We start from the raw sequence: 22,276 nt of genomic DNA on the forward strand, positions 1-22,276 counted from the left end.
TCCTGTTGTAAAGATAAGCAATGTGCTTAATAGTAAAGAGAAGCAATGTGCTTAATATTAAGAAAGTTGAGTAATATATGATGTAGGTATAGTGTATAAAGAGCTGATGGGATTCTCCTCTTTTTAATAGAGGCCATCACACTTTTTTCTCACACAGTTGCATAGCCTATAGAAATGTTGTGCAACATGAGTTCATGGGCTCTCATGAAGTGTTTGATTTTCAAGTTTGGTAGGCTACTAATGACCATCAGCAGAATCAGAGCTTGGAGAAGCCTAATTAATTACGGTGACTAAACGGTCACATGGAATTTGACTGCCTTCATGACTCGTGACCGCCGGTGTGGTGGTAATACGGTCACTGTAACAGCCCTAGCTGTGATAGGAGAAAACCGAGGAAGGATCAACAATATTGTAGTTACTACACCATACTAACCTAATTGACAGAGTGAAAATAAGGAAGCCTGTACATAATACAAATATTCTAAAACATCCTGTTTGCAACCAGGCACTAAAGAAATACAGCAAAAAATGTGACAAAGTAATTAACTTTTTGTCCTCAATACAAAGTGTTATGTTTGGGGGAAATCCAATACAACGCATTACTGAGTACCACTCTCAATATTTTCGAGCATAGTGGTGGCTGCATCATGTTTTATGGGTATGCTTGTAATCGTTAAGGACAGGGGAGTTTTTCAGGATAAGAAATAAATGGAATGGAGCTAAGCACAGGCAAAATCCTAGAGGAAGACCTGGTTCAGTCTGCTTTCCACCTGACACTGGGAGATGAATTAACCTTGCAGCAGGACAATAACCTGAGAAAAAAGGGGAAATGAGAAAAAAAGAAGGAACCCGCACACTGCTTTTGATAGTATCCCTGCTCTTTAATAAGCTTTACGTATCGGCCTCAGAGCTCCGATACGTAAAGCTTATTAATAAAGAGCAGTGATACTATCAAGAGCAGTGTGTGGGTTCCTTCTTTTTTCAAATTTTATTCAACTGTTGCACCTGCAAAAAAGATAGCTCAGATGTGCGAGTTCTTTTTGAATTTAGCAGGACAATAACCTAAAATACAAGGCCAAATCTACACTGGAGCTGCTTACCAAGAAGATGGTGAATGTTCCTGAGTGGCCGAGTTACAGTTTTGACTTAAATCTGCTTGAAAATCTATGGCAACAACCAATTTCACAGAGCTTGAAGAATTTTGAAAAGAAGAATGGGCAAATGTTGCACAATCCAGGTGTGGAACGCTCAGGGGGTTGAATACTTATCTAAGACATATTTATTTTATTTTTCCTATTTGTTTTTACAAATGTTAGAATTGTTCTTACACTTTTAACATTACAGAGTATTTTGTTATAAATCACTGACAAACTAGAATACCCTTTTTTTCTGAGAGTCACATCGTGTATGTTGACTTGGCTATTTACTAATTGCTACCAATCACCCTGTTTCACTTACAATTCAACATCTGTAGGCTGTAGCCTGTTAAATAACATTAGAGAGTTCAGTAAGAGTATCTAATAGTGACAATCTCTTTCCCTTACAGAGCTGGATCCCCAAGATCATCAAAATGAGAGTTTGCACCACGTTCGTAGAGGACTTATCAAGGTACAGCCTCTCTCTGGGTCACTGAGTGGTCCATCTGTCTGACACAATACAGTTACAATATACTGTAGTTACAACACAGTTACCCGATGCAAAATGTATCTAGTCCATGCAAAACAAATGATGTCAGTGTGTGTGTGTCTATGTGTTATCTGTTGACTGTTAATGGCTGGTTGTGTGTGTGTGTCTGTGTGTATTCATGTGTATGTCTTTTTCCCTGTCAGCAATGGGGTATTGTGTCAGTGTGGTGGTGTGCGGGAGACACACGGCTCCATCGCTACAGGAGACTTTTTCGGGACGGCCATCGTCAGCCAGTGGGACAGCTCTCAGCACTCCTCAGAGTACCCCACCGACGCCTTCGGAGAGTTGGAGTTCGCAGGGGCCGGCAGGAGACACAGCCATGTGGGTAACACACACTCACACACATGTATGCGCATGCACATATCAACACATGTGCATACACACACGCACACACATCTCTGTCAGTATTTTGGCATTAATTGCGTAGCTGGCTTAGTGCCCGGTGTCTTGTAAAAAAGCTCACAGAGTAAAATAACTCACAATCGATTATTATTGTGAGCATTTTTAAGATTATGATTGGTAGTGATTGTGACATCAAAGTTTGAAAAGCTCACAGCTTGAGAATTCTCAGTGGTCAATTGCTTGTGTTACTGCTTCATTTCTGTTTCCGGGTTATCAGTGTTGCTCAGGTGGATAACGTCAGTGCCTGATTGAAGTTGACACTGTAAACGTGAATAAATAAGCAATGATCACCTAAAAAATATATTATTGTCATGATGTGGCCCTTTTTGGATATAGCTAGTGGCTCCCCCCCCCCCCCCCCCCCCTCTCTCCTACACCCAGGTTCTGTTATCTCAGGTCGTAAATTCCTGGAGGAGACTCTCTCGCCCTGGCCATGCAGAAAGAGACACATAGAGAGAACAAAGGATTTCACATGGCAAACTCCTAAATCCCCAAAATAGGGATTTGATGCAAAATGCCCACTTGTGAGGAGCTAGGAATGGTCCATGGACACTTAAGGGATGGGTATGACGAGTGTGTTTCATTTGGTGACCCCATAGAGGACAGGAAACACACATGACTATATCTCTGAATATCTACATTTCTCAATTATGGGGTTTGCATCTAATTCTTGTATAAAATGAATGAGTAAAAATGTTACTATTTATGAAATGATGTAATATGATGTTAAACCTTTAATGTGAAAGAATTGTAGAGTTTAACTAAGTCATTGGTCCGCCCCCGTGAGCACAGACATGATCTGGCGTCATGGAACAGTCCTTTTCTACTGTTACGAATAAAATCCCCTCATGAAGAAATCCTCTTCAGACCACATGTGTCTTGATGGACAGCGAGTGGGCACAGGTTGAGTTTAGACCACAAAACCTCAGTATAAGCTAAGGTTGTAATGGTTGTTGAATTCCTAACCATACCACGTGGAGCATTGGCTACACGGATGGAAATGGTTCAACTCTGAGACTATCGATCCCGACAGAATAAGAACAAATCTTAGATACTAATTACTAGTTTGCAGCTAGAAATTATGTCAACCTGGGATGCGAAGACCGACAACCGCCGTTCTATTCTATGAGAACATTTCTGAATGGTACTCTGAAGTATCCATCCTAACCACGAAAGACTTCAGTGAAGCAGAGAGAGACGTTCGGATGAACTTTCCAACAGAAGGATTGACAATTCCAACAGAGATCACGACAACACACTGGGCGTAAATATATATTGACTGAAATTATTCCCGAATGAGTGAGCGTTCATGTGCAAAGGATTAGCATTTAAATTAATATAATTATCAACTGTGTAGTGACTCTTTTTGTCTTTCCCGGCCTTCTCAGTCCACACCCACTTCCCTTTATCCACCAAGCCGTCATATCGACTTAGCCCACTAGGGAACTTCCCCTATTATTTTCTTGTAACCATATCTACTGTGTTGTTTGTTTATGCATTTTTGTGATTATTTAGTTAGTTAGTAAATAAATGATTAAGACAATTGATGTATGGATGATTCATAGTAAAGGCTGGGTTCGTGCAGATAACCAACAATTTGCGACGTTTGGAATGAGACTAACCTGAGGTAAAGAATAATTCATTAATTAGAAGACTGATTAAAATATCTGAAAAGTTATATTAGGAAAATTATAACTTTGTATTCTGAAGATTTTCCTTTGTGCCCCGACTTCCTAGTTAATTACATTTACATGATTAGTTTAATCACGTAATAATAATTACAGAGAATTGATTTGATAAAATAGCAGTCTTCACTTTAATGATGCCAAAGACACGACATATTACGACACCCCGTGCAAGGAATCTAAGATAGAATTGGACTTTGCTGTTGAATGATATATATCAATTGTGCAAACAGACTGTTGCATGCAAATAGAGAAAGATATTGGTTGTGTGTGTTTCCATTTGAACAAGCTAAGGAGAGTGCCTCCGGTCGTGTGTCGATAGTTAGGGTAATGAGTTGTAAATTCCAGATTTAGTCCGTTAGGCCAAACGGTACGATTTCTGTCTAATTTCTAGAGCAAGGGCAAAGAGCCAGTAAGGTTATAAATAAGATAAATCTCTTCGGTGACTGAGCCGTCCGCCTACCGCGCTAAGCCAGTGTGGTTAGGCCACAGGCGTATCTGTATTTATGTACCGTGTCGCTCTGGTCAACATAATGCTAGCATAGTATGCCGAATGGGTTCATGTGAGACGTCATTTGTAAACCTCCCTTTCCATGGTGAAGGGGACCCTATTTTGTGCTTGGAAGTGAGATGTATTTTACAAAGTAGTATTAAGCTTGCCCGAGATGCTAAGCTAACAAAGGGAAACAGTATTTTCTTTTTCCTGTGTCCCGTTGAAATACCTCTGCCTTGCGCGACGGAAGTCCCGCCCTTTGTACTTCCGTTTGATTTCAGCTTTCTGCGATCACTGGTGGTGAAGAATCGCCAGTACATCTCTTGAAAAAGAATTAGGTGACACCCAAAAGTGGATCACATTAGGATATCCAGACAATCGCAAATAACTGGATATCGATGTCTCATTCAATTTAACTAACAAGTGATATTGCCAGATTTACCTTTCAAGTGGATCTTTTAAATAATATCCAAATTGATTGGTTTTCCACAATGTGACAATTTAAACGTTTCACATGAACCTAGATCAACAAGGTTCAGGTTAATTTAAAGTTTAATTCCCAAATAGCCTATACAGGTTTGATTTATCATTAAAATAGATCAATCAGTAAAATCTGCTTTTGCAAAGCACATTTAGTAAACCCCAGTACTGACGGAAGTCCCGCGTCCGGCTTAGTGAACCTCAAACCATAAATGGATTGATCTCTGACCTCAGCAGCGATACCAACCCTAATGGAAAAACAGCAGAAATTACGAACAAGCTCTCCAAAATCAAACATCGGGTGCAGGTGTAACGGATGGGAAATGGCTAGCTAGTTAGCGGGTGCGCGCTAGTAGCATTTCAATCAGTTACGTCACTTGCTCTGAGACATTAAGTAGGGTTGCCCCTTGCTCTGCAAGGGCCGCGGCCTTTGTGGAGCGATGGGTAACGACCGTGCTTCGTGGGCGACCGTTGTTGATGTGTGCAGAGGTTCTCTGGTTCGCGCCCGTGTCGGGGCGAGGGGATGACGTAAAGTTAAACTGTTACACAGGCCTTGTAAAGGTTCTCTCCAGTCTAGATTGGCATCGGTCCAATACCGCATTGCACAGCTGAAGCACGAGCAGGTAACGGTAGACATAAAGGTGCAGGTGGAGAGAACTGGGAAACCAATGACAATTGCAGAAAAGGGAAAAATTCTGCTAGCAATGGAACTGCGTTTGAAAACGGAACAATGCAAATGCAAAAGAAACCTATGACGATGAACAAGCATAAACTCTTTAACAAAATTGTCTTCCACAGGATTCAAAATCATATGCTATAGGAACAACTCGATTTAGCCAAAACTAAATACCATGATGTCCAAGGCAAACTAGATAAGTCTGAAGAGTTATCTTCAAACAGACGCGCTCATCTTGATAACATGCATGTAGTTTTGTTGAACGTTACTCAAAGAACACGGTTCTACGCCAAATGCTACAGACCAAAGTCGATCAGTTAATGAACACAATAACTAAGTTGGATGACAAATCAGCAGAACTCATTTAAGTTGCCGACCAAATGAATGATGAGAGAACTCAGGTGATGAAGATGGAAATATTGATTTCTTAGCAAGCTGAGGAAATCTCATCACTGAATCTCTCGCCCCGTACTCAAGACCTCTATCTGCAAACCATGACAGATAAGTTGGAGACCAAAAGGAGCAAATGCGACACTCACGTGTCCAAAATCAGTACTCTAAGTGCTCAAGACGATAGGTTTCAGACTTTGCCTCTCTCGTGTCCCTCAGTCTTCTCCTCTTGGCCATTCAGCACTGAGTAATATGGTGCCTCTTGGACAACAAAGCCAAAGCTTGGCTCCTCCTCTTTGCCTTTCGGCCCCAATTTCCCCACAAGATGAAACCAACCCTCTCCGCCCGCTTGGCACGGAATACCTTGACAAACTCGTCAAGAATTTCCCCATCTTTGACCCCGTTCCAGGTGCGCCAAACGATACTGAGACGTTCTGACAGAGGACGCATTGGATGGCTACCCGAACGGTTCGGGTTCTGACAGGGTTTACCTGTTGAAGCGAACGTCGAATAGACACGTGAAGAGGTTCATTTGTCTACAACAGCAACATGTGCTAAATGACTATGCTTTGAAATTAGAATTCAGTGGTTCTGCGACTCGCAAACACGATAGCTCACTGGCTAACACCGTCAAACAAGCTTGGAACGAACACCCACAAGCATAGGCTTCGTTCAGCTTACTTTGGCCTACTCACTGAAACAGGAATGGAAGAGCTGTTACCATTCAAACAAATGTTTCTGTCGAACGTGCCCCACCTTCATTACCTACTTGAGCCCTGCAGCCCACGTTGGCTTGCGTATTTTACAACTCATAGAGCTTGCAAGGACAGCTTTTGAGGCATTCAAAGTTCACAACGCTAAGAGCCCTGACCACTCGGTTTTGAAGTTTAACCAGGAGCACTCACTCCAGTTAGAGGGTGCATTATCAGGTATTGGAGCTTTGAGAGATGACGCACAACAACGGTTTCTACCACAAAACCACGATTCCAATGACCTCCGCGGTCGAAATAACTGTAAAGCATGTCGCCATCAAAATGACTACCGCTACAATCGACCCGTTCGCTACATTCCTGCACCCAACCCACACAAAGTGTCAGAGCACAAGGGTAACAAAGGGTTGAAGGATGATCAAAATGTAGACCAATGTTCTCCAGAAGTTCCACTACGTGAAGAACTAAAGCGTGAACATTTTGAGAAAAAGGTCAAAGATAAGTCACAAGGACTAGACGGGTAATTACCGGACATCAGGTCCACAGGAATTAACACCCATAGCAAGGACGTTAAAATTCAAATTTCTCCCGCTCTCACTCGAGACCCTATCCAGGGCCCACTTGATCAAGAAACAAGCCCACGGGCTTTGTCTATAGACTCTGATACAAAGGTTGCGAAGAAAAAGGTCAAACGCTTCATTAAAGCCAAGCCCAATGTAAATCTGCTTCCACCTTGAACAGAAATGGCACATCACATCATTGCGAACGACCACTCCACTTTGTGGGGAATATGTCCACTAAACACGAATCTAAACGCCCATACCTGGAAACAGTCCTGGAGGATTGCTTAACTTGTCATGCGCTATGATCTCAAAAGGGCTTGTGAAACAGTATTTAAATTAATACGTTCCTTGGGACCCCCCAGTCATTTCTGTTCAATTCCAACAGAAGTACGACTGAGGTATAGTCAGTGACATCTCAGGTGAAATGTACAGATAATTGCAAGTGCAAATGTAATGAATAGAGTTATTACAATTTCCTTATTCTACTTGGCAGATAATTACATCTGTTCTAGACAAAACATGTATATCCCCCTGGACATCCCTATTCAAGCAATTGATTAGTTGAATCAGGTGTGATAGGACAAAGATATGGAACAGCTATCGGAATTGGAACAATTATCGGCAGGACAATTTATTTGTTTATTTTATTTTATTTTACCGTTATTTTACCAGGTAAGTTGACTGAGAACACGTTCTCATTTGCAGCAACGACCTGGGGAATAGTTACAGGGGAGAGGAGGGGGATGAATGCGCCAATTGTAAACTGGTAAACAATGGTGAACAAAGGGCACACTTTTACAATTACTAATCACTGGGAATAGGGACCAGGTGTGCGTAATGACAGTTCCGGAAGATTCCGTGATAAAATCCAACGTATGCATCAAATTGTATGTGTAGACTTAACATAAATAGTAGGAAAATGGTGAATGTTTTTTTTGCACACGTATCCCATAAACATGTTGGATTACATAATGAAACAGGTTTGAGTGCAGATCGAGGCGTTAGGGAAACTCGGTGTGATTGGGAAAGTCTCCTCAACATTTACGTCCGGTCTTAAACCGCTCCCTACCTCTTCCCTTGGCCCTAACCATCTGTAAGGTGTGAGATCCATCATTGCACTGCTTATAACCTACCTGCCCAGACCCTACACATCTGCAAACATCGAAGGATTGGGGCCAAGGGGGAGGGAGCGATTTAGGACTAGCGGAGGGAGCAATTTAGTACTGGCATTACAAAACATTTAGATCTAGCTTTCTTGCCTGGTCTTTGAGAAGTCTTGGGTTTTTAATCAAGTGCACAATTACATAATATACATTGCTCTAATATAACCATCAATTACATGTTAGGACTAGAACCACAAAATAGGTTGACATGTATTCATATTTTGAACAGTAACAAAGCGATATGCATCTTTCAAATGATTTGCCATGGATATAAAGCACTCCACACGTCATTGTTGTTAACAATTGGAAAATGGCAAGGAAAATGCAAGCGACAGCACCAAGTCCTGTATGGCAATACTTTGAGAAGTTATTTCAGAAGGTGGTGAAACGCAAACTTTGCGAGGTGGAATTGAGATACAGTAACGGTAGTAAAGGTGCAATTCTTAACCATCTGAAAGAGACGCTCCATGAGACCCAAACCGTTGCTGGCAGCAGTGCAGGCCCCCAACAATGGACATAAGACAGCTTCACATGAAATTAAATAAATTGTCACGAATCAGCTCTCCGAAAAATGTGGGTGGATCAGGTTGTGGAGAAAAATCTGTCCTGATGTCAGATACCGGGTTAGGCTCGGAATTGATATTCTGCATTGTGAATTCACGTGGAATTTTATTAATCTTTCTTACCGCTTTAACAAGAAAAAAAGTTGTTTAAACGTTAAGAAAACACTTTTTTTCCCATGTGTCACATGATTTAACAGTGGTGAGATACTGTATGAGGCTGTCACAGCAGAACGTCTGTCTGTTATTTTATGGAACCATAGCAGAGAAGTCCGTGTTCTAGCAGTGCTGCCAGGCCTCACAACATTGGCTCAGTCAGACGGAATGTTCTCACCTGGACCGATATCTCTTCGCCTCTGAATAGCTACACCATAGGCAAAACAAGCAACTAGCTAGGAGCACTTTATGTAGCATAGGTATTCACAAACCACCACAGCCGCTTGATCATCATAACTTTATTGTGTGGCGATACTAATTGTGCATTTCTTCCCCTCTTCTCTTCCTATTGGTCAGTTCCTGCGTTTGTCATGCGACACCCCACCTCATATCATGTACGGCCTGATGACGGCCCATTGGGGGGTGCCCTCCCCCAACCTGGTGGTTTCTGTGGTGGGGGGGGGAGGTGGTCGCGAGAAGGTCAAGCCCTGGGTCAGGGAGGTGCTGAGACAGGGGCTGGTCAGGGCAGCACAGAGCACAGGTGAGACACACACACACACACACACACACACACACACACACACACACACACACACACACACACACACACACACACACACCCTGGTGTCCTGGGTCAGAGGCTGGTCAGGACGGCACAGAGCACAGGTGAGGACAACGCCCACTGTTTAACCTGTTTGTTTGAAATATCAATAATTCATATTGAGATGAATGGGTCCAGTCTCTTTAACATACAGGAATAATGATTCATGATGTGGTTATAATGCATTATACACATTGTCATAAGTATCTAAGAACCCCTTTTGATGTCTTGAGTTGTTTAGTAACCATTTGTGATGGGATTAAGGAAGCTGGTGCTAGTTCCTACTTCACAGTAGGGCTGTTCTTTTTATTAGGTAACCACTTTTTTGGTGACAATGTGATTCCATTTGTGTTATTTTTTTGATATCTTCACAATTATTCTACAATGTAGAAAATAGTAGATAAATAAAGAAAAACCCTGGAATGAGTAGGTGTGTCCAAGCTTTTGACTGGCACTGTAATGATATGTAAAAAAATTACAAGCCTAGTTTAGCTAAGGAGAAAGCACTAAGCTATATAGGGGGTGCATTCAGTTTGATTAAATGTTTGCTACAATGTGTGACCATTTGTACTACATGACAGATTTCCCCAAAATGTTCTTCAATGTTTTTTAACAGACTTTGAGGTACGTTTGCTCTTATTTGACGGTTGTGGCTTGAAGCAATGAGCGACGTATTCTCAAGCATATTCCTAATTTGTAAAGCGTAATTGAGCCATTCTGTAACAAAAGCGGTGAGGGAGGAGCGCCCATCTCAAAAAGAACAGTAATCTGCGCCACCCGGTTATGTTGTCAACAAGTCAGCATGATGCATCATTCAGAAACTCTCTTTTCCATAAAATATATTTATGTTCCAATCTTCAAACTAGTTTTCACCTGGAAGGCAAAAAAAGCCTTTTTTATCAAAATAAATCACTTTTGCATGTGGAAACAAAGAATCTTACTTATGTGCTTAACCTATGTCACTTTTGTTCTCAGCCGACTTCGTTGTCGGGTCAAAACGGGGCACTTTGCTCATGCCCAGGAGGCGGCCCGATTCAAAATTGAATGCAACGTTACCTCGCTTCACCCAGTGCATGCCTGGGTCATTGATAGAATCCCCTCACTTTTCAACCCATAACCCAACCCCTCCCCGTTTTTCTACTGGCCGTTCACCTGGCCATTTAACTGAATGTTGCACACCGTTTTTTTCGTACTGAATGCAGCCTGGGAGAAAGACAGGATCCTTCCTGGCTTGCCCTGATTGGCTGAGCTAATGGAGTGGCTGGACATGCCGAGAGATGAGTCCTGATTGGTCTTTCATGTCACAGGCTTCTGTCTATAACAGATTGGAGGCTTCCAGGGTTGCGTTCAGTACGACAGAATGGTGTGCAAAGTTGAATACAACGGAAACGGTACTGTACTGAAAGACCAGTTGAAAAATGTTGCGATTATAGTGGCCCAGAGGGCAGCTTCCATATGGTGTGTTGCACAAGTTTTAGATGCTCAAACTCATATTGTCCAGGCCACACCTAACAAACGGGAGCAAACGTACCTCAAAGGAAACGTGTCGTTCATTACAAACCATCATGCAACGTAGAAAACGTTGAAGCAAACAGAACACACCAGTATGTTGATAATCTCTGTTACTGCCGATTTTTTGGACAACTGCAAAAGTGTTGCTACAGCTCTCAAAAACATTGCTGCCCTGAATTTATCTGGCGCAATCGACAAAGCTCAGTGGTAGAAAGTTTAACTTTTCATGTTGAAAAACAATATTCCACGTACAGTATAAATACAGTAATGTATTTATTAAATCGCTCCGCCATTTCCTGGTTGCTAAAATTCTAATAGTTAGCCTAATTTCAGTTTTTGTGACAAAACAAGTCATTGTGTAGAGATTCATTGTACCATCTTAACCGCTGTGAAATATATTTTCCATAACCAAAAATGTTGTATTTTCTGCTCTTTGAAGCTGGTGCAAAATAATGTTTTGAGCAAAATAATGTATTTTAGACACATGTGCAAACTTCATGGAGTAGGCCATTCAAGGAGTTGGTTTGATGGTGCCCTCTGATGTCATCGGCCTCCCCCCTTGCATAAAAAACAATAGAGGAGCAATAGAGAACAAAAGAGTAAAGACCCACCAATTAAACTGGAGTAGGAACTGGAGAGGTTAGTTTCTGGAGGACGCCTGTGGCGTACTGCACTAGCATCGAATAGTCGCCGCAATATGCAACTTTTCAGGGAAGTCAGGAACCAATACACACAGTCAATTAGGAAAGCAAAGGCTCGCTTTTTCAAACAGAAATTTGCACCCTGTAGCTCTAACTCCAAAAAGTTCTGGGACACTGTAAAGTCCATGGAGAATAAGAGCACCTCCTCCCAGCTGCCCACTGCACTGAGGCTAGGAAACACTGTCACCACCGATAAATCCACGAAAATCGAGAATTTCAATAAGCATTACTCTATGGCTGGCCATGCTTTCCACCTGGACCCAAACTGTTACAGACCTATATCCATCCTGCCCTGCCTTTCCAACGTCTTTGAAATCCAAATTAACAAACATATTACTGACCATTTCGAATCCCACCGTACCTTCTCCACTGTGCAATCCGGTTTCCGAGCTGGTCATGGGTGCACCTCAGCCACACTCAAGGTACTAAACGATATCATAACCGCCATCGATAAAATACAGTACTGTGCAGCCGTCTTCATCGACCTGGCCAAGGCTTTCGACTCTGTCAATCATCGTATTCTTATCGGCAGACTCAACAGCCTTGGTTTCTCAAATGACTGCCTCGCCTGGTTCACCAACTACGTCTCAGATAGAGTTCAGTGTGTCAAATCGGAGGGCCTGTTGTCTGGACCTCTGGCAGTCTCTATGGGGGCACCACAAGGTTCAATTCTCGGGCCGACCCTTTTCTCTGTATATATTAATGATGTCGCTCTTGCTGCGGGGGATTCCTTGATCCACGTCTACGCAGACGACCCCATTCTGTATACATCTGGCCTTTCTTTGGACACTGTGTTAACAAACCTCCAAACGAGCTTCAATGCTATACAACTCTCCTTCCGTGGCCTCCAACTGCTCTTAAATGCTAGTAAAACTAAATGCATGCTCTTCAACCGATCACTGCCCGCACCCGCCCGACTAGCATCACTACTCTGTACAGTTCTGACTTAGAATATGTGAACAACTACAAATACTTAGGTGTCTGGCTAGACTGTAAACTCTCATTCCAGACTTGTATTAAGCATCTCAAATCCAAAATTAAATCTAGAATCGGCTTCCTATTTCGCAAAAAAAGCCTCCTTCACTCACGCTGCCGAACATATCCTCGTAAAACTGACTATCCTACCGATCCGCGATGTCATTTACAAAATAGCCTCCAACACTCTACTCAGCAAACTGGATGCAGTCTATCACAGTGCCATCCGCTTTGTCACCAAAGCCCCATATACTACACACCACTGCGACCTGTATGCTCTCATTGGCTGGCCCTCGCTACATATTCGTTGCCAGACACACTGGCTCCAGGTCATCTATAAGTCTTTGCTAGGTAAAGCTCCGCCTTATCTCAGCTCACTGGTCACCATAACAACACCCACCCATAGCACGCGCTCCAGCAGGTATATCTCACTGGTCATCCCCAAAGCCAACACCTCATTTGGCCGCCTTTCCTTCCAGTTCTCTGCTGCCAATGACTGGAACGAATTGCAAAAATCGCTGAAGTTGAGGAGACTTATATGCCCTCACTAACTTTAAGCGTTAGCTATCTGAGCAGCTCACCGATCGCTGCAGCTGTACACAGCCCATCTGTAAACAGCTCATCCGACTACCTACCTCATCCCCATTTTGTTTTTATTTACTTTTTTGGCTCTTTTGCACACCAGTGTTTCTACTTGCACATCATCATCTGTACATCTATCACTCCAGTGTTAATTTGCTCAATTATAATTACTTCGCTACTATAGCCTATTTATTGGCTTACCTCCTTACTCCATTTGCACACACTGTATATAGACTTTTCTATTGTTATTGGCTGTACCTTTGTTTATCCCATGTGTAACTCTGTGTTGTTTTTTGTCGCACTGCTTTGCTTTATCTTGGCCAGGTCGCAGTTGTAAATGAGAACTTGTTCTCAACTGGCCTTCCTGGTTAAATAAAGGTGAAATAAAAAAATGCCACGATGACTCACATGGTGACTCTGGGTGGGGCTAAATTGCGTGGGTGGGGTGAGCTAAAGTGAACAATGCTGAATAGGCGTAAACAAAGAGGCTTTCAAAGGCTTTTTCTTCTACTTGTCTCCTAGTGGGTTAACAAGTTCATCAACTTTCAAAGCAGAATAACTGTCCCATGTTCCCTACATCTACAGTGTATATACCATTTTGAAGCTCAGACAAAGACGGTGGATAAATGGTGGATAAGCCGTTTACCATTGGATTTTTTTATTTTTTTATCTGGTCTGCTTAACTGGGTGTGTCTCTCATAGACACCAGTGTAATAGCAGCTGAGTCTGGTCTACTTAGTTAATTCATCTTCATTGAACCATATAAGAAAGATTAATCCAGCTAGTGGGGTGTCTTGCTTCCTCTTCCATCTCTGTCTCTGAGTCTTCTCCTTGTCCTCCTCTGGCTGTACTGGTTCGAAGTTCACAAAACACAAGACCATCTATGCCAGACAGTTGTTCGTTAAAGCAAGGCAGGGAAATAAGCAAGTTCAGCCATAAAGCATTATAACGTTTGTAGACACAGCAGTCGTATGAGGCAAGCCAGTAGGTCAGATGAGAGCTGATCCAGAGAAGGAATAGAAGTGCATAAGTGAGCAATCAAATTGAGTATTTGAAAGAAAACATTTCTGGGCCTGATTCCAATACATGGTGGCATCTTTCACTGCCATTAAATGGACAAAATGACTTTTGAAGGAAAGAGGGAGGAAAGTCATCTGTAGCAACTGTGGTCCTCTGCAGCTCAGTTGGTAGAGCATAGCGCTTGCAATGCCAAGATAGTGGGTTTGATTCCTGGGATCACGCCTATACATAAAATGTATGCATGCATGACTGTAAGTTGCTTTGGATGAAAGTGTCTGCTAAATGGCATATTATATTTATATATTAGGAAAGGAAGGATGTGTAGAGTACGTATTTGCACAGTTCCCTTGACTCATAACCGACAAGCTCCTTATCTGTCTATTGTTTACTGTCCATTGTCTATGGTCATGTGTTACGCTGTTGGTAAGAAAGTGTGCTTGCTATTCCAAGGTTTTGGGTTCAATTCCCGCAGGTGTCACATACACATGAAAAAAAATACATAACAAAAATAAAATGTATGCACTCACTGTACTGCAATTCACTTTAAATAAAGGCATCTGCTCGCATATTATTATTGTGTCATAAACATTTCTCGCTCCTCTCTCCCAGGGGCGTGGATAGTGACGGGGGGGCTGAGGGAGGGGGTGGGACGTTGTGTTGGGGAAGCAGTGAGGGATCATGCGGCTGCGGCCTCCTCCCTGTCCCAGAAGAAAGTCATCGCTGTGGGTGTGGCCCCCTGGGGCCTCGTGCACAACAGACAGCAGCTCATCAACTCTGAGGTACACGCACACACATGCACACACACGCACACATGGCGTGACCACACAGGCACACATACACACACACACTGTTCAATGTATATAGAATTAAACATGCACAGACACATAAACTCATACAGTAGCTCCCCTCTACTTCTCACCCTTTCTCACTCAGCAAAGCAAAGCCACAGGAAATCAAATAAATAACAATAACACGGAAATTGTATTACACACGGGAAGGTAATCACAATGCTCTCTCTCTCTCTCTCCCCTCCTTTTACTTCCCCAAACTCACTCCCCCTCTGCCTTTATCCTTCTCTCCTCCTCTGATCCCCTTCTCTACCTCTGCTCTCTCTCTCTATTTCTCTCTCTCACTCTCTACCCTCCTCCTCTTCCTCTCTCAGGGTAGTTTTCCAGCACGGTATTATGTCCAGAACACGTCCCATGACTCGTGCTGCCTGGATAGTAACTACCAGGCCTTCCTGTTGGTGGATGATGGGAGTGTAAGCCGGCGGGGAGGGGAAACGGCCTTCCGGGCCAAGATGGAGGACTACATCTCCCACCAGCGCACCGGCATCTGGGGTGAGACTCAGTAGTTACATACGCGCATGCACGCACACATGCGCATAGTAACACACACCCACACTTGTAAGACTAGCCCCAGGTGCACAGGTGGCGTGCAGTATGTTTAAGCCACCCATTTAATGTGTACTACTGTATGTTCAGATCAACAGTATTACTTTTCTTATCAGCAATCATGTTTCCAGTACCTACATTTCAGCATGCAAGTGTTAGGCTAAAGCTTGAGGCTAAGCCGTAATAAGCATTACAGAGGACCACTGAACGATGACGCCTTGCTTGCAGTTGGAAAATGCGACTAGATGTAATTCAATCAGTAGAACCACAGCCATGTTGATAGCTAGATGCGATAACGCCCATATCCTATTGCCGCATATTTGCAAAACTTGATTTCATTCTCATAACGTTCGAGTATGAGTTTTCACATTTACCAACGTCCTTTGCGATATGATATAGCCTTTAATACTCTGTGATGCTCGTGTAACTCTTTTGTATTGCTTGTATTCGGTGGGTGATTTATATATTTCAGGAAGAAAGACTAACAAGTTCATCCAAAGTTGAACTCATCTGGCGAACAACCCATGGGAGTTTATTTTGTTTCTGTTGACATCATGACTATACAAGGCAATCTCCTCCTCTCTTTTGTGTAGCGTCCCTTTTTTTATTTTTAGGAAATACACTTAATTCACTGTTCCAAACCCATGATGCTTGTGGAAAAATAAATATTCTTATAAATATTCTTATGAGTAGTAAATCATGAAACATTTATGGACATTGACTATGACATCTGATCAATGACTCATGACTAAAACCTTGATTTTATGGACTTCTCCCATTTGTCCTACACCCCTTCCCTGTACCTGTTGTTTTCCAGGTAGTGGCAGTATAGATGTCCCTGTATTGTGTATGCTCATCTCAGGGGACGCTGCCATGCTGGAGGTAAGCTATGGCAACATCACTATCATCACTATGACTTACTTTACTTTTCATGACATCACTAGGCCTATAGTAAATTACTGTGCATGACCAGAACATTCCCGTTATCCCCTCTTTCTCTCTCTCCGTCCCTTTTGAATTTCCCTTTCCCCTCTTATCTCTCCTTCTTTCACTTTCTCTCACTCTCTTTTCTGCTTTTCGCCCTCCCGCCCTCTCTCCCTCAGAGGGTGGATCTCTCTCTGAAGAAGGCTACTCCCTGGCTGGTGTTGAATGGTTCTGGTCCAGCGGCGGACCTTATCTGTGAGCTGCTGGATGAACTGTCAGCCGGGCCCATGAGCCCCCCCTCTCCCCAGCCAGAGGGTGAGGGGAGCGAGAAGTCCAGTGCGGAGCTGCGCGACAGAGCCCGTGAGAGGGTCCGGAGACACTTCCCTGCCAAGGCAGACGTGGAGAAGCTGGTGGACAGGGTGAGTGAGTGTGTGTGTGTTTTATTTTATTTGTCATGTGCACAGTTTACAGCAGGTATAAAAGGTACAGTGAAATGCTTGTTCGCTGGCTCCCACAATTGCAGTACAATAATCAATAAGAAGAAGTAAAACAAAAACAAGTAATAGAAGAGATAGTATGCATAGTAATGTGTGTGTTTGTGTGTGTATGTGTGTGTCTCTGTATTTAAGCAAAAAGGCCTGGGGGTGTGTGGTATATGACCAAAATACCACGGTTACGGGCTGTTCTTTAAGCACGACCCAAAACGGAGTTCTAGGACACAGCCCTTAGCTGTGGTATATTGGCCATATATCACAAACCCCCGAGGTGCCTTATTGCTATTATAAACTGGTTACTAACATTATTAGAGGAGTACAAATAAATGTTTTGTCATACCCATGGTATACGGTCTGATATGGCACGGCTTTCAGCCAATCAGCATTCTGGGCTCAAACCACCCAGTTTATAAAAGTGTGTATACATGTACAAGCATCCACACACCTGTCTATGGGTGTTGGTGTGTGAAAGAGAAAGCGAGTTTGAGTAAATAAGTGATTAAGTGACTGTCATACTGCTCAGCTCTTTCTTTTTCTCTCCCTCCCCCCAAGGCTCTGAGTATCTATAAAAACAGAGATCTGATCACAGTGTTCCACGGGGAGCAGGAGAGTCCTGATGATTTTGACACAGTGCTACTGAAGGCTCTCGTCAGAGGTAGGGGTGCGTGTGTGTGTGTATGGAGTGTGTGCATTTGCTATCTGTTGAGAGATTTGTTGAACATGATCCTGGTCAAACTAATGTGGTGGTTAATTTCTTTACTATCAAATGAGGAGAGAAACTTATCACGCAAGTCAGAGTTATACTTAAACTAAATCTATATTCACTTATTAATAAGGGAGCAGGTCAATACAACACACACATATGAAGTGAATCGATTGAGTGCTCTGCGATAATGATGGGTGGTCGATGAATCACCCTCAGATATTTCGTTGAGAGCCCAGAGACAAAGAATACAACACCTTTTTATAGCAAAGTAAGTACATCCTCCTGAATGTTCATGACAAACAACAGATGTATGGAATGGGTCACAAGGTTAAGATTTGTATGAAAGATACTAATAATTCACATCAGACTGTATTCAAGCTATCTCATGCAAGCATCTGCAAAACACGTGACCTTATGTATGTGTATGTGTGTACAGAAGGAGAGACGAAACTGGGTTACGGGGTACAGACTATAATGAAAAGGTTGTCTCAGTTCGTCGCAACTGAGTCAGGAGAATAGGTGCCAAAGTGACAGGAAGTCACTACAGACATACTTCCTCTAACAGTAGCTCAACGGTTCCCCCAAGTTCGGCAAGCAAGCAAGCGCCTTTGACTGTCAGCCCAAATTATGTATGTCCTACACACACACACACACACACACACACACACACACACACACAAAACATGAACCTTTCGCCCACAAAAAGGCTCCAAACAGAATAAGAGCTCTATCACTGGTGTGCAGAATATACAGTTGAAGTCGGAAGTTTACATACACTTAGGTTGGAGTCATTAAAACTTGTTTTTCAACCACTCCACAAATTTCTTGTTAACAAACTATAGTTTTGGCAAGTCGGTTAGGACACATACTTTGTGCATGACACAAGTCATTTTTCCAACAATTGTTTACAGACAGATTATTTTACTTATAATTCACTGTATCACAATTCCAGTGGGTCAGAGGTTTACATACACTAAGTTGACTGTGCCTTTAAACTATGTCATGGCATTAGAAGCTTCTGATAGGCTAATTGACATCATTTGAGTCAATTGGAGGTGTACCTGTGGATGTATTTCAAAGCCTACCTTCAAACTCAGTGCCTCTTTGCTTGACATCATGGGAAAATCAAAAGAAATCAGCCAAGACTTCAGAAAAAAAATTGCAGACCTCCACAAGCCTGGTTCATCCTTGGACCAATTTCCAAACGGCTGAAGGTACCACGTTCATCTGTACAAACAATAGCACGCAAGTATAGACACCATGGGACAACACAGCCTTCATACTGTTCAGGAAGGAGTCTCCTAGAGGTGAACGTACTTTGGTGCGAGAAGTGCAAATCAATCCCAGAACAACAGCAAAGGACCTTGTGAAGATGCTGGAGAAAACAGGTACAAAAGTATCTATATCCACAGTAAAACGGTAAAACGAGTCCTATATTGACATAACCTGAAAGGCCGCTCAGCAAGTGTAACAGTTTAACTTTAGACCGTCCCCTCGCCCCGATACGGGCGCGAACCTGGGACCCTCTGCACACATCAACAACTGACACCCACGAAGCGTCGTTACCCATCGCGGCCCTTGCAGAGCAAGGGGAACCACTACTTCTAGGTTTCAGAGCAAGTGACGTAACCGACTGAAAGGCTGCTAGCGCGCACCACCACTAACTAGCTAGCCATTTCACATCCGTTACACAAGGAAGAAGTCACTGCTCCAAAACCGCCATAAAAAAGCCAAACTACGGTTTGCAACTGCACATGGGGACAAAGATCGTTCTTTTTGGAGAAATGTCCTTCTGGTCTGATGAAACAAATATAGAACTGTTTGGCCATAATGACCATCGTTGTGTTTGGAGGAAAAAGGGGGAGGCTTGCAAGCCGAAGAACACCATCCCGACTGTGAAGCACGGGGGTGGCAGCATCATGTTGTGGGGGGGCTTTGCCGCTGGAAGGACTGATGCACTTCACAAAATAGATGGCATCATGAGGTAGAAAATTATGTGGATATATTGAAGCAACATCTCATGACATCAGTCAGGAAGTTAAAGATTGCTCGCAAATGGGTCTTCCAAATGGACAATGACCCCAAGCATACTTCCAAAGTTGTGGCAAAATGGCTTAAGGACAACAAAGTCAAGGTATTGGAGTGGCCATCACAAAGCCCTGACCTCAAGCCTATAGAAAATGTGTGGGCGGAACTGAAAAAGTGTGTGTGAGCAAGGAGGCCTACAAACCTGACTCAGTTACACCAGCTCTGTCAGAAGGAAAGGGCCAAAATTCACCCAACTTATTGTGGGAAGCTTGTGGAAGGCTACCCAAAACGTTTGACCCACGTTAAACAATTTAAAGGCAATGCTACCAAATACTAATTGAGTGTGTGTAAACTTCTGACCCACTGGGAATGTGATGAAAGAAATAAAAGCTGAAATAAATAATTCTCTCTACTGTTATTCTGACATTTCACATTCTTAAAATAAAGTGGTGATCCTAACTGACCTTAGACAAGGAATCTTTACTCGGATTAAAAGTCAGGAATTGTGGAAAAACTTAAATGTGTTTGGCTAAGATGTATGTAAACTTCCGACTTCAACTGTAACACTGTTCTCTGTCTCCAGTTAAGCTAAGAGAAGTCAGTTAGTTTCTGTCAGCTCTTGGCTGAGTGCCCAGACATCACGGGGTCATGCTACACACACAGAACAGTTAGTACAGGCCTCTTATTAATTGGCACACACCTTTCTTTCTTATATTGGTTAGTTTCTTTAGCCCAATGCCTAGGCTTAAAGAAGGATATTTTAGTACACAAGCATTAGTAAGGTTTAACAGAAAATGCCCTCACATTGTGCTCACTGCTCATTGATTGTCTGTATTGTTATTGTAATTGTTTTTAATAACCTGCCCAGGGACTGCGGTTGAAAATTTGCCAGCTGGCTAAAAACTGAACTTTTACTGAAACTTTGATTAATGTGCCCTGTCCCTGTAAAAATAACTCAAACTCAAACTCAATCCACTTTAATGACCGGACACTGTTCCCCGTAATGGAAACATAATTTAATGTTAAAATACATTAACTTCCTGGTCATATTCACTGGTTGTCACACCCTGACCATAGAGAACCTTTTTATTCTCTATGTTGGTGTCACGATCGTCTATAGGAGAGAGTGAGGACCAAGACGCAGCGCGTGAAAAGAACATCTACTTTTTATTTGAAGAAGGAAAAACGAACGAAACAAAAACACTTACAAACTAACAAAACAACAAACGACCGTGAAGCTACAAAACGAAAGTGCACACACAAGCTACTAACGTTCAGACATAGACAATTCCCCAACAAACTAAAGCCTATGGCTACCTTAAATATGGCTCCCAATCAGAGACAACAGAAACCAGCTGTCTCTAATTGGGAACCCATTCAGGCAACCATAGACTTTCCTAGACAACTACACACAACATAGACACAGCTAGACAACTATACTAAACATAAACCCAACTACTCTAAATAAACCCCCTAAACCTTACAATCACCCTGGACACTACAAAACCCACATAAATACCCATGTCACACCCTGACCTAACTAAAATAATAAAGAAAACAAAGAATACTAAGGCCAGGGCGTGACAGTTGGTTAGGTCGGGGTGTGACTAGGGTGTGTAATCTAGGTCGTTTTTTTCTATGTTGGCCTGGTATGGTTCCCAATCAGAGGCAGCTGTTTATCGTTGTCTCTGATTGGGGATCATATTAAGGCAGCCATTTCCCCACTGGGTTTTGTGGGATCTTGTTTATGTGTAGTTTCCTGTGAGCACTCCATAGCTTCACGTATCGTTTGCTGTTTTTTTAAATGTTTTGTGCGTTTCACTAATAAAAAGATGTGGAACCCATATCACGCTGCGCCTTGGTCCGAATGTTATTTCGACGAATGTGACACTGGTGTTACCTAAACTATAAAACCGAGCAACAGTAATCAGAAATTTTCAAAGAATGTTTCCCGATTCAACTAGTCAGACCTCTACTGCAAATGTCTCACTGCATCCCTTACAGCCCGATATAGCCCAGCGAGCACGACTCGCTTTCACCAGCGGACTAAAACATGGCATTAGTAGTCTGTCCAAAAACCACTAATAACCATTTAGGCCACAAAATTTATGTTGAATAAATGAGCCTTTCAATATGAACTAAGTATGCTGTTAAAACGTTCAATTTAACATCTTAAAACAAACACTGGTGGCTGTATCTGTCTAGGAAAAACATACCAATAGTTGAGTTACAATCAGAAACCCAGATTTTAGTCAATACCATAGACCCAATGCTATTGAAATGACGAAGAAATCCCGCAAAAAACCCAATTACAATGTTCTGTAGTCGTAACATCAGGCACATAATAACGGCACAATTCCCAGAAAATAGCCTTA

General features: G+C 42.6%; 1 protein-coding gene across 1 annotated transcript in view; it reads left to right on the forward strand.

Annotated features, from left to right (window-relative positions):
• Positions 1 to 22,276, forward strand: part of LOC129868359 (transient receptor potential cation channel subfamily M member 4-like) — a 67,505-nt gene that overhangs the window by 8,016 nt on the left and 37,213 nt on the right. The window contains exons 2-9 of the mRNA XM_055942284.1: positions 1,547 to 1,608; positions 1,830 to 2,007; positions 9,322 to 9,505; positions 14,965 to 15,134; positions 15,518 to 15,695; positions 16,567 to 16,631; positions 16,853 to 17,092; positions 17,720 to 17,822. Coding sequence (XP_055798259.1) covers positions 1,547 to 1,608; positions 1,830 to 2,007; positions 9,322 to 9,505; positions 14,965 to 15,134; positions 15,518 to 15,695; positions 16,567 to 16,631; positions 16,853 to 17,092; positions 17,720 to 17,822 — 1,180 coding nt within the window. The remainder of the gene's footprint in view (positions 1 to 1,546; positions 1,609 to 1,829; positions 2,008 to 9,321; positions 9,506 to 14,964; positions 15,135 to 15,517; positions 15,696 to 16,566; positions 16,632 to 16,852; positions 17,093 to 17,719; positions 17,823 to 22,276) is intronic.

The sequence above is a fragment of the Salvelinus fontinalis genome, chromosome 2 (assembly GCF_029448725.1).
Source record: "Salvelinus fontinalis isolate EN_2023a chromosome 2, ASM2944872v1, whole genome shotgun sequence".
NCBI lineage: Eukaryota > Metazoa > Chordata > Actinopteri > Salmoniformes > Salmonidae > Salvelinus > Salvelinus fontinalis.